General features: G+C 35.1%; 1 protein-coding gene across 1 annotated transcript in view; it reads left to right on the top strand.

The window, feature by feature from the left end:
- LOC128991571 (5'-AMP-activated protein kinase subunit gamma-2-like) overlaps window positions 1-12,171 on the top strand; it is a 298,663-nt gene extending 286,492 nt beyond the window's left edge. The window contains exons 11-15 of the mRNA XM_054414581.1: window positions 5,848-6,026; window positions 6,802-7,005; window positions 7,850-7,996; window positions 9,134-9,227; window positions 10,130-12,171. Coding sequence (XP_054270556.1) covers window positions 5,848-6,026; window positions 6,802-7,005; window positions 7,850-7,996; window positions 9,134-9,227; window positions 10,130-10,371 — 866 coding nt within the window. The 3' untranslated portion in view covers window positions 10,372-12,171. The remainder of the gene's footprint in view (window positions 1-5,847; window positions 6,027-6,801; window positions 7,006-7,849; window positions 7,997-9,133; window positions 9,228-10,129) is intronic.
- The last annotated feature ends 604 nt before the right edge of the window (window positions 12,172-12,775 follow it).

The raw sequence follows: 12,775 nt of genomic DNA on the forward strand, positions 1-12,775 counted from the left end.
ATAATTACTTATGTTCAGGACCTAGTTCTACTACAATATCAGTAAATGAAAACTTGAATGATCCTATTTATGATTCTGGTTCGGAAGGTGAGTTTGTTGTAAGTAATTTAGATGCTTTTCAAAATGAGGTTAGTGCAGTTACATACATGGTTGATGAAAATGATCCTGATGAGTTGGTGTTTTATGATTTACTACCAAGTGACATAGACAATGATGACTGTAAAAATGAATCAATTTCAGTAGTTGAAGAAGATGAAAGTAGAAACTTAGGCCCAATTAGATGTAAATATAACCCTACAATTTACTCTGATGAAGAAAACTGTGATGAACCAGAAACAGTTCTAGACACTACTAGGCCTACAGATGGTATACCATTTAGGCCTAACCCTCTTGAAATTAGTCATGAACAACCACCCAATCAGCCTAATCATAAAATCTGCAAAAACAGAAAATTACTTAGGCCTAATAGTTCGATAGTTTCTTCGGATGACGAACTGTGTGATCCTGATTTCGACAATGTTGACAAAGATCCTGATTTTCTACCTAGTGATCGTGAAGATAATGTCTTACAGCCTTCAGCTACTTCTTGTTTAGGTTCTCTTAGGCCTAATAAAGTAACCAACCAAGTAAAACGCCGGTCAAATAGTACTAATTATAATCGTAAAACCAAAAGACATCGATCTATATCGCCAAATGAAAACTTACCGGATAATACAAATTTACCTGTGCCAAATGAAAACTTTGAACATGAACCGGAGCAGACTCAACCAAGGAAAAAGAAGAAAAAAAAACCCACTGATGAGGAACTTGGATGGCGGTTGGAGGACAACCCACCGCCACTACCAGCATTTGACGAGTTAGGCGCTGGTGTTACGGCTGCTATTGATGAGAACTCAACTCCATTTGATGTGTTTTCTATATTTTTTCCTGAATTTTTTATCAAATCATTGAAGTCAGAGACAAATAAATATGCCAAATCTATAACCGATAAACTAAGAAGATCAAACAAATTGAAGAAAAATAGTGTCTGGTCAAAATGGACAACCGTAAAGCTTTATGAAATTTACCATTTTTTCTCGATTGTATTGCACATGTGTGTTGTGAAAAAACCTAAACTTAGTGACTATTGGTCAACAGACAATTTTATAAAATCTATGTATGCTCCATCAGTCATGGCCAGGGATAGGTTCCTAGCAATTTTGGCAAATTTTCACATCAACGATAATTCAACATACATCCCATTCAACACTCCAGGCCACGATCCGTTACATAAACTAAGACCATATATAGATCTTTTGCTGACTTCTTTCCCAATGTGTTTTTCACCGTACGAAGATTTGACCATAGACGAAGGAACTTGCGGATTCAGGGGTAGAGTTCGGTTTAGAGTTTATAATAAAAGTAAGCCTGACAAGTACGGGATGAAATTATATGTTTTGTGTGATGCATCTACAGGATATGTTCTAAAATTTGAAGCCTACACCGGTAAGTCTGACTCCAGTAATACAGTTGTAGCTCTATATGAGAGATTGTTGGCAGATTACCTCAATAAAGGACATACTATTTATAATGATAGATTTTACTCTTCACCAAAGCTTTTTGACTTTCTCTGGGAGAAAAATACTAAAGCAGTCGGTACCTGCATGAGCAATAGGACCGAGTTGCCCAAGACTGTCACCACTAAAAAGCTACAAAAAAATGAAACTGTTTTCATGAGAAGAAACCATTTACTCTGCATAAAATGGAAAGATACTAGAGATGTCTTAGCTCTATCAACAGCTCATAAAATGACTACATCAGAAGTTACGGTGCGTACAAAACAAGGGATGTTGCAAAAACACAAACCAGATCTGATTTTGGATTACAACAATAAAAAAACAGGTGTGGACAGAAATGACCAGTTTATTTCCTATTACCCTTTCAAGAGGAAACAGATGAAATGGTGGAAAAAAATGTTCTTCCACTTGTTTATGATGTCAATTGTCAACGCATTTATCTTATATCGAAAAACCAGACCTGCAAACCTGAGACCCCTCTGTCACCTTGAAAAATTTATAATAGCAATTGGAAAATCATTGAGCGAAAAAGCAGGGACTTTATTACAAGAAGAGGAAACTGCAAGAGCCACAAAATCTGATCGACTTATTGGACGTCATTTCCCTGACAAAATCCCCTCTACGGACAAGAAAAAAAATCCTACAAGAATTTGCAAAGTGTGTTCGGAAAAAAACAAAGTTTCTACAGGAAAATCTGGAAGAAAAGAAACTTCTTGGTGGTGTCCAGAGTGCCAAACACCATTGTGTGTGCCTGAATGTTTTAGACTGTATCATACCAAAGCAGACTATAGTAAAGCCTAGGCTAGATGTGCTTGGGAACTGATACGACAACGACATTTCAATTTCTCGTGTTATAATATGTAAGGTAAGCAATATAACTATATACATGTATATATTTCCTGAAAGGGCATGTTGTTCTCTTCAATTTCACATGATATAAATGCCATAATTATGCTAAAGTAAATATTAAATACTTTTTTAATTAGGTTAGTACTTGCGGTTGCAATTTTTGTTTTTCTCAATTTTTTTTGTTATTTCAAACTGAAACCCTGTAATTTATAGCCTACGGTAATGTAATAAAATATATGTCATTTAAAAGCTTATTATTTTCTCTTTAATTTGATATATTATTCACCAGAAAAAAAGTTTTTTTTTACCAAGCTACAAATTTTTAATAATACCCTAAAATTGCCCAGTAACGCCCATACTAAGGGCATTTTGCGCTCAGGGTTAAAAGTGTTAACAAATCAACAAGTAAGCTAAGTAGGCACTCCGCTTACCTACGGAGTTACGTCGTCACCCTGAAACAAACAAGGTTAGTACAAGATAGGCCTAACCTAGCCTAACTCCCACAGAGTCTGAATTTACTAGACAAGAAAACGAGTTGGCTTAAGTTGTCCAAGTGAGACACGAGACGGGAGAAAAAACTGAAACTAAAAATAAAACTGCTTCAAGAGCTGATACGAAAAAAGAAAAACTAAAACTTCAACTTCCCCACGTGTTCAACTTAAGCAAACTTCTGCAATAATTATCAAGCAGAAACCTGTCTGCTGGGGCCAACTTCGGGGCGTTCGGGAACTTTATAACAGATTTAAGAATTAAAAAGTAAGTCCCAAATACGGATTAAGAAACGTTAAGCGAAAATATATTTCACCAACTGCAATACTTTACTAAATTAGTTGGTTAAGGCGTGTGACTAGGTCTGCGTATCAGGCCTAGTCTTCAAGTTCAACCAAGCTTCGTACACGAAAGCTGGTCAAGTAATATACGAAAACCAGAGAAGTTAACTACGAAACTCACCAGTCGACGAAATTATAACCCACTATGTTCCTGCACAAGTTCACTACAAAACTATTCGAACTTAAGCTTTCAGAGCTTGCTGAAACGTAACTTTAAAACGACGAAGAAATTGAATGAAATCACTTAGAATTCAAGACGAACGAACGAACTCGCGAAAAGCCGGGAATACGAATGACCAGAACTTCACAAAACTTCTTCTTACTTCACCTTCGTCTCAGAATCGAGACGAAAGTTAAAACGATTCCTGATTGGTCAACGAGTTACCGAAACAAAAAAAAACTGGCAGCGAAGGCAGGCGCATGGCAGCTGTAACAGGCTTACAGCCGCGTACCGCTCAAAGGTGACCTCGCTGCTCATCTTCTCTCCCGTAGCCCGGCCTCAGATGCAGTCGAACAGCCAAACAACCAAACTGACACCAACGTCGTCTGCGGTCTTGGAATTGGAGGTTAGGTACGACGTCAGTTTAGTGTCGCGACTAGGCTTACCCAACAGCTTATGTTTAGCTGTTTAATGTTCGTGGTCTAGATCGTTATATTTTTACCCCCCTACCCATTTGACTCGTTACAAACCGTATGTCTCTACTAGAGAAAGAAACTCAAATCTTTGCTGTGGTTTATTTGTGTATTCCAAAACATCAATATTGAAATCCGCTGCAATGTAAACATTATTTATTTGGTTGTCTTTGTTAAGAATCCTTAATAAATCTTCAAACTTATTTAAAAATAATTTAAAGTTAGAATCATCCGGTACTCTGTAAATAGATATGACAATTATTTTTAAATCAATAACCTCTACACAAGACATTTCAAAAACAGAATCTAAATTAAAAAGGCAATAATAATAAGGTAAACTAATAATCAAGATACGCCTATTATATCTGATGATGATAGAGTGTCCAATCAAAATTGATCACTTACCATCTTTTATATGTACCTTCTAGCAAGTAAACAGTATAAGTTTAAATATATCATTACAAGTGTTATTTGACATATTTTTGTGCTTTCAAAAACAATAAATATAGTAAATTGATTGACTTTCTGAAGAACATGTACACCTAAAGTTTATATGTCATTTTATAAGTCTCATAAACTTGAATAAAGTGCTTATTGCTAACACAATCTAATAACATCAAATTGTCTCCTTGCTCAGCTACGTATTATAAATCAAATCCTGGAAAATTTCCTCCAAAATTCAATCAATGAAGTCTCAATAAAAGGACCTTTAAACTTGATACACTAAGGTACAAGAAATGTTGGTAATTATTGGAAACATACTAATTTTCCAAAGTAATCTACAAATCAAGCGTATTTCTATTGATGGACATATTGTCAGGCGCTTTATAAGCACTAGTTAGAAGTAGATATTGATGAGTATAATTAAAGCGTTTTCTCTCTTTGGCACTTGACGAGAGTTACTCAACACTGTTTGGCAGTACGTTAGTTGTTTGACTGACGTCCGTAACTCACATCAGTGGCTGACTGCCATTTGAGTCGTTAGCTGCTTTGAATCTGATCTTTGTCGTTAAACAATGTCACACACGTGCTCTTCGTCATTTCTCAAAGTGTTATCCTGGTGTAATCAAATTATTGAGTCTTAAAATGGTTTACAGTTAGATAAATTCTCTGACATGTACTGTAACTTTAAGAAACTATTGTAAAATACATTTTTTAAATATTCAGTCTGATTGATCTATTTACTTTTGTTTGGGGTTTTCTTGGTTATTTACAACCTATTAGGTATCATATAATATAAAATTTGTATATTTTATGAAGCAAAACTTAACCCAGTCCAAACAGAATATAAACTGGTCAACATTATACTTCATGTTTTTTAGTAATGCTTTCTATCAACAGTTTTATATTTAACACAAGAAGTAAAGTAAAGAGGAAATATTTAATAGTACACTTAAGTGTTGTCTAGCACTAGTCGCTGGTGTCTTGCGCCAAGTCCAACACCCCTCTCGTCCTCATGTTCTATAACGCTAACAGAGGAGTAAACAGTGGGGAAGACCATGTACCCTTTGCGTAGGAATTTCCGTACATTGCTAGACCCTCAGGCTCTCCCTTGCTCGTTACAAGTATATTTCCGGTACAAAAAACTAAAGCTGAAAGCGCATGGTCATCCTGTAAGCAAGTTTTCTCTGTACCGTTCCCGTGTATTTAACTATAACCAGGGTTGTTTGGACGGTAGATTGTTTGGGAAAGCGGAAGTTAATAAGTCTCCAAAACCAGAAGCGGGGAATGGACGGTGTGCTATGTCCAACCACCTCTTCCTCTATCGGTACCAATTCAATTTTTCTTATCCTCTCGTCGTGCCTTTTTGTCACACTACTAATCCACCTTAGTCCCTCATAAGCTGTCTCCAAATTCCTTCTGACCTTTTTGTGGATTCAATTGTCGAGCCACAACAACCAAACTAATTCGTAAGTCTTGAAAGGATAAAACTCCAAATCTATAGATTCGTTGGTACTCAACACTCCATGTTGTTACAGAGGTCCTCAAAGATAATGTGAAGGAGTTGGTTTCCATCAGTCCGGATGCTTCACTCTACGACGCCATCAAGACCCTGATTCACAATAGGATACACAGGCTGCCAGTGATAGATCCTGAGACTGGGAACGTTCTGTACATACTCACACACAAGAGGATACTCAGGTTTCTCTTCCTCTATGTAAGTACGATGTGGAATTCTAAATTTTTATTTTTTCATCATACTGCAACAAAAACAGCTGTTTTTATTACATGCCTTGCGGGTGTGTGAGCATTTTTACTCACTAGGGAGTAATACAACTTTTTAGTCACTAGGGGTAAAATTCAGCTGTTGTAAATAGTTGTAAATTTCAAAATTTCGATCTTAAGCAATTGCATGGATAGAATTTATTTATCGATTTATATTAGGTTATGTATTCGGTTATTTTTTATTATTGCATTATTGTCAATAGTTTATAGCAATGGTATAATTTACGATAAACACAATCGTATAAACTAAATGATTGAATCACTTACTAAACAACTGCTTATTTATATTAGCAAAATTTAAAACAAGCTGAAAGTCGTTTAGAGAGTTTATCTGTAGATTAAAGGTATTTTATTTTTGTTTTCTAGATTGGTTTGTTAGTTAATGATGCAATATGACAAGAAATATAGTTCATTACACGGGAAAAAAGTGTCTTTTCAACCCTTGCTTATTTTCCTTGAGCTCCGGTCAAAAATAGTCAATTCTTGCTAAATACAGTGTAATACTCCAAAACATGAAGAAATGTTACTAAAACATCTGTATAGAATAGTGATATACAGGTGTTGACTTGTATGTTCACTTGGCTATGGACAAAGCGGTTCAAATTTGTCGAGCCCTATTCAGGAGACTAGAACCAAACTGGTCAAACAGCAAGTCTACTCCAGAAAATATATTCTGTGTACAACTTCTAACCGATGTATCTGTCCAGATCAACGACCTTCCTAAGCCAAGCTACATGCACAAGACGTTGGAGGAGTTGAGGATCGGAACGTTCAGTAACATAGAGACAGCTGAGTCTGACACTTCTATCATCGTAGCGCTCAAGAAGTTTGTCGAGAGGAGAGTCTCGGCTTTGCCCATGGTGGACGCTGAGGGTCGCCTCGTCGATATCTTCGCCAAGTTTGATGTTATTGTAAGTAGATTTTGTTATTTTATTTCAGTTATTCTCCAGATTTTAGGTTTTCTAATAACTGTTCTCAACTCGTCTAATTTTGCTGACCCCTAGTAGACCTTTGTTCCTCTCGTTGCTCGCAGAAGTTTAGATGTGTCAAAAATTGTCGAAGGACACATTTTTTTAGAATAAATGTTACACATTTTGGGTTAGTTCCTTTTTTTCTCTTAGGTCACGCAAAAATTTCATAAAAACTTAAAATGTACGTTTTTATTCAAGAATAGGTTTCTACTGGTCTACTATTGAAAAATTGCCTGTCATTATCTGCATTTCTCTGCCAAGCGTAGCACGTTTTGATATAAGGCACTAGCCATGGTATAACACTCATCTCCATTCATACTTGGCTTAAAATACACCTTCGTATGGTCACCATTTCAAGTAGTGTATTAAAGCATGTAATACAGGTTTGGTTTTTAGTTTTTGGCAAAAATGTGGCAAAACAGATAGACCAAACCCTGCCTTGACAAAAAGTAGTGTTAACAGACTCTTGGACTCTGGTGAGTTGGTGGCTCAGTCAGTAACACTACAGACATCGGGCCCAAAAATTTTGCTTCAAATCCTGGTGCCTGGCTCTACTTTTTATCTCTACAGTTCATCCTTGTACTGTACTTGTTCACCCCCTTGCCATGGGCCCCTGACCACATGGGCCACAGAGGCCTGTGCGTCAAACATAACCAGCAAAGTTATGTTTGACGCACAGGCCTCTGTGGCCCATGTGGTCAGGCAAACGCAAGGCAGCTCTTTACAAAAAAAAAAAAAAAATAGATTATTCATTCTAATTTTTAAAGAAAAATTATTTTTACAGAACCTGGCGGCAGAGAAGACCTACAATAACCTGGACGTTTCACTCAAGACGGCCAACGAACACAGGAACGAGTGGTTTGAAGGAGTTCACAAGTGCAAACCAACGGAAACACTCTTCACGATCATGGAGAGGATAGTGCGAGCTGAGGTGAGGACTTTTTCACTCATCAAAACTGTAAATGCCCGTCGTTGACTTCTAGTCATTACAGTGATCGAAAGAGCTTTTTGAAAGATGAAAATCCAAAGACTATGTCATTGCTCAACATTAATATAGAATAACTATTCACAGAATTACAATTTATTTGTACAAATTTGAGTTATATGAATTATGTTATTGATTTGTAATCTATTTGGAGAAATTACCCACTCTACTTTTTCTCCCAACTATGCCAGAGCATAGCTAAGCTTAAACCAATTAAAAGCAGCATCATTATTTTAATAAAATTGCTTGAAACTTAAAAAATTATCCATAATGTTAGAGATTGTGAAAGGCTGTTTTGCTGTGTTTCCATTAGATCAATCTTTAAGGTATTTCTAAAACTCTTATTAAGTAATCCATTTTTAGATGTTTTGTATACTGACCTTTCATTTGGCCCCGAATGTACAAGGGTAACTTAAATTTCTAATTTGGCAACTTTTATTAGACATCCAAACATCACAAACCTTCAAAGGATTCAAGAGTATGTGATGTCTGCTTAAAAAAACCTGTTTCAAAATACAGTAGACTCTCGCTCATCCGGATCGGCCTTGTCCGGACTCCCGGTAGTCCGGATCGGCAATCGTGATTTTTTTTAGTGGCTCAGTACAGTAGAAGACCGATTATCCGAGCGAAACGGGACCGAGACTACCTCGAATAATGAAAAACTCGGATAACAACGGCGGTAAAAATTATTAGCGGTGGAAGTGCATATGCCCGGGCTACAATTACTGTGGACCTGGAACAAATTTCGGCCGAAAAAATTATTACCAGTTGAAGTGCATATGCCCGGGTTATAACTATTGTGGACCTGGAACAAAATTCGGCCGAAAAAATTATTACCGGTGGAAGTGCATATGCCCGGCTATCATTACTGTGGACCTGGAACAAAATTGAAAAAACTGCTATATACAGTGTATTTGCTCGACTCTCGATAGTCCGGATTTTTCGTAATCCGGACCGGACGTCCGCCACATTTGTCCGGATGAGCGAGAGTCTACTGTATCTGAACCATTTATTGCTTATAGTTGGACTCTTCAGTTGAGTGCTAAAGTTGACCATTTAAACTGATGATTGATAATGTTTTAGGTGCACAGACTAGTGATCACTGATGATGAAGAAAAAGTCATCGGAATTCTTTCCCTGTCAGATTTGCTACTGTACCTTGTACTTCGACCGTGTGGTGAGTTTAATTCTGTTTCTCTATTTAACAATCTCAAAAAAGCAATACTTACAATTACACTTCTATTAAGGTTGTTTATTCGAAACAGGGTACACCGTGGAATTTATATATTATTTTTTCTTGTTACAATTTTATGACACTTCTATATGAAAGTAGTTTACATTGCTAGGTTGTTTGACAACAAACAGTTTTATTAGAAACAAGGTGATAGTTTTGTTGTAAATCGTCCAATCAGTCTTGTACATCTATGACCAGAAGGATTAAAATTAGGATTAAAGCAAAATATTGCTTTTAAGACAGAAAACATAAAGTTAAGCTGTTTTGTTAGAAATTAAGGTTTTTTTCATACAATTTGTGCTAAAAAATTAATTTCCAAGCAAAAAGTTTCAGTGAACACAAAATTTGTGTTTGTTATTTACCGGTCAGTCTTAGCACCTGGATAATTTGCCCCTTGATAATGAGATGACTTTCCAGTTTTGTTACTTATTTGAGAAAATAAAAAGAAACTGTTGAACTTGATTTCAGCTGGAGTATGATAATAATTGTAGGCTGAAAATTTGATAGCATAAACCATCTGATCTTCATTTGTACCAAAACTCATCTCATTCATTCAACCAAGGCCACACTAAAAAAAACAGGCCGTAATGCTCGCCAAGCATGACGTCACGATAGAAGACGGCTATGACGTATAAGTACTTATGTATTTATTTACCAATGAAAGATTAAAACAAGCAGCTGATCACAAACGGCAAAATTACGTCATTTCCGTCTTCTATCGTGACGTCATGCTGGACAAGCATTACGGCCTGTTATTTTAGTGTGGCCTTGATTCAACACGGTGTTGCAAGTCTAATCTAATCTATATAAAACACAACCTGTATTGATAAACGTGTTGTTTGCAGGAGATGACGGGAACACAGGCGGCGACACCGAGTGTAACTCAGTAAGACTACAGGACCTGCACGCCCAACAACAGTCGGGGGAGACGATACTAGAAGAGGAGGTGGAAGGAGAGGGTGGAGAGGGAGGCTCAAGCAGCGACGAGAGAGATCGTGATACTTCTCCTCCTCCGATGCTGTCCACTCCTCCAGCCTCGCTGGCAGAACAAACGTGGCGCGAAGTGACAGTGTTGGGCGGCGACTAGACTCTGACTTTACTAATTTATTGTAGATATAAATAAAGTTACCTATTTTTAAACCCGTGGTAGTTAAGGAAGCGATTAAGTGTACCTTCGATTAAGTACTTAACGAGTCGTAGTCGTAGATACTTTTGTGAATAGACGGTCTAGAGGAGTCGGGATGATGCTTTATTTCTTCAATACTGAATACTGTGATACGTGTCCGTTAGGTTTGACAATAAGTAACAATAACGTACAAACACTTCTGCAGGACCAATTTCGAATACACCATCGGTTTTATTTGTATTTCCAATTTTTGCTATGTTAAACTGGTTTACTTAATAATGGGATTGAAAGTACATGGGAATTGTAATGTTAATATGTAAAATTTAGCCTTAACCAATATAAAATCTATCCAGACTTGTGCAATCAATGTCTATAAATACACATTTTATTTGCTTCTATACAATTATTTAATTATTGATTTTCCGAGTATTATATGCAAGTATACAACTAAACAATGTTTTTATCCTATAAAAAGTGTTAAATTTGTTAATTATATATATAATTGTATATTCTCTCAGATAGTAATAATTAGAGATTAAATTTTTTTTAAGATTATTCTAGGATACAAAGTCTGTCAATATAAGAAAAATGTTTTAGTTTTAACTCTTAATTAACCACATAGGTGCTAATTTTTCATGTTCTTTGTCAAACTATAAGCAAGAGACATTTGTTTTTTATCAAGTACTGAAAACATTAAACTTAAGCTTGAAGATTTGTTTTATTATATTTTGTTTATCAATGTCAAATTGTTATATTAAAAACTTTATTGTGTATTCACTATACCTTTGTGTCTCCAATTGTGCAATATATTATCAATTTTAAATGTGTTCTACATTTTTACTTGTTTATGAGATTTATTATTTAAAAAGGGCAAAGTCAATGCATAGATTTAAATAGGTTTTATCTTAAACAAGTTTTTTTTTATACAGAATGTGAAATTATTCTAAGATCATAACAGTTATGAGTTAAGTCACAGGAGAAATAAAAAATATGAGTTAGTAGGGTGTATCCACTTTTAGCCTCTAAAAAGATTGTAAGGATAGGCAAAGTCCTCAATTACTTAAACAACATTTTGTTTCACTATGTTTTGTGTCTGTACATTACAACACTATCTTGCATACTAAAACAAACATTGGATGATCTCTAGTATGTTAAACCCCCTTTGTAGTTTATTATTGTATAACTTGGTGAATTGTCATAAAGAAGAATGTTAATATTGTTTAGTAGCTGTATACCATTTAACTATTATTATAGTTTAAATGCTACCCTAAAATTATATGGATTAACTTTGATTTGTACTCATTCTTATTTATTTCTCCTCTTGTTCATTTTTTCTTGTACCTAATAAAACTCCTATCTAAAACAATGATAACTTTTTTGAAACTAAAAGATTATTGTTTGCTGGCCCAATAATATGTGTTGCACTATTGTACGGTAAGCATCAATTAAATTATTTTTTAAGCTCAAAAACATATTTTAGAAGAAAGAACTTTGGTTGGCATGTGAGATTTATACCTTTATAAGAAGAAAGTTATACTGAATAATTTACAAAGCTAACACTCTAGTGTTGTTCGGATAAGTTGTTTCTATAGATTATTGTTGTATATTAATACATTTTGTACTGTAGATAGCCTGTGTGTAAAAATGTTTATAGACTATTATCATAGCTTTGTAATCAACTCAGTATATATTCTAAGTATTTAAAGTATTGAAGCTATCAAAGTCATCCCTGTATAAAATATAAATATATTTATATACATATATCTTGCTTGGTCATTTTAATTTTTCGAATAAACCTGTTAAAAGTATTACCTTTTTGATAATAATATGTTGAATATTTGAAATAAATTTTCAAAAATTTGACTTAAACCGCAGTTTTTATTTTACCTCAAATATTAATGGTTGATTTATCCTTAAATCTTATTTAACTTTATTTGGTTATTTAACTCTGAGCTCCAATGTTCTATTATATAGGACACTACACAACCAAACCTCCTCTTAAAACAATTTATACAATTAAACAGATTTCCAAACTATCAGTAGCTTATTTTGAACATATGAATATGAAATCAATTATTACATCTTAACTGCAGAGTGTGTTGCTAGAGCTACTAGTTTGGACCTCGAACCAGCGCAAGAAGTTTGATTCCTGACCGCACAGAAACTTTCTTGTAAATATTTGTTCCTGGTTACCTAATATCCAATAGTCAATGCTAATACCAATGGAATATCGTAAAGAAAAAGAAAGACACCACCTCTCATCATCCATGCTCCCTGAGATTGATTAAAATTGATGTTTTGAAAACATCTTGTGGTGGAAACAAAAGACAAACTTAATATTAAATTAAACTGGAATTGGAAGAAG

Source organism: Macrosteles quadrilineatus, unplaced genomic scaffold, assembly GCF_028750875.1.
Source record: "Macrosteles quadrilineatus isolate MER2022 unplaced genomic scaffold, UCM_ALF_1.0 Scaffold_4__1_contigs__length_99947679, whole genome shotgun sequence".
Taxonomy (NCBI): Eukaryota; Metazoa; Arthropoda; class Insecta; order Hemiptera; family Cicadellidae; genus Macrosteles; species Macrosteles quadrilineatus.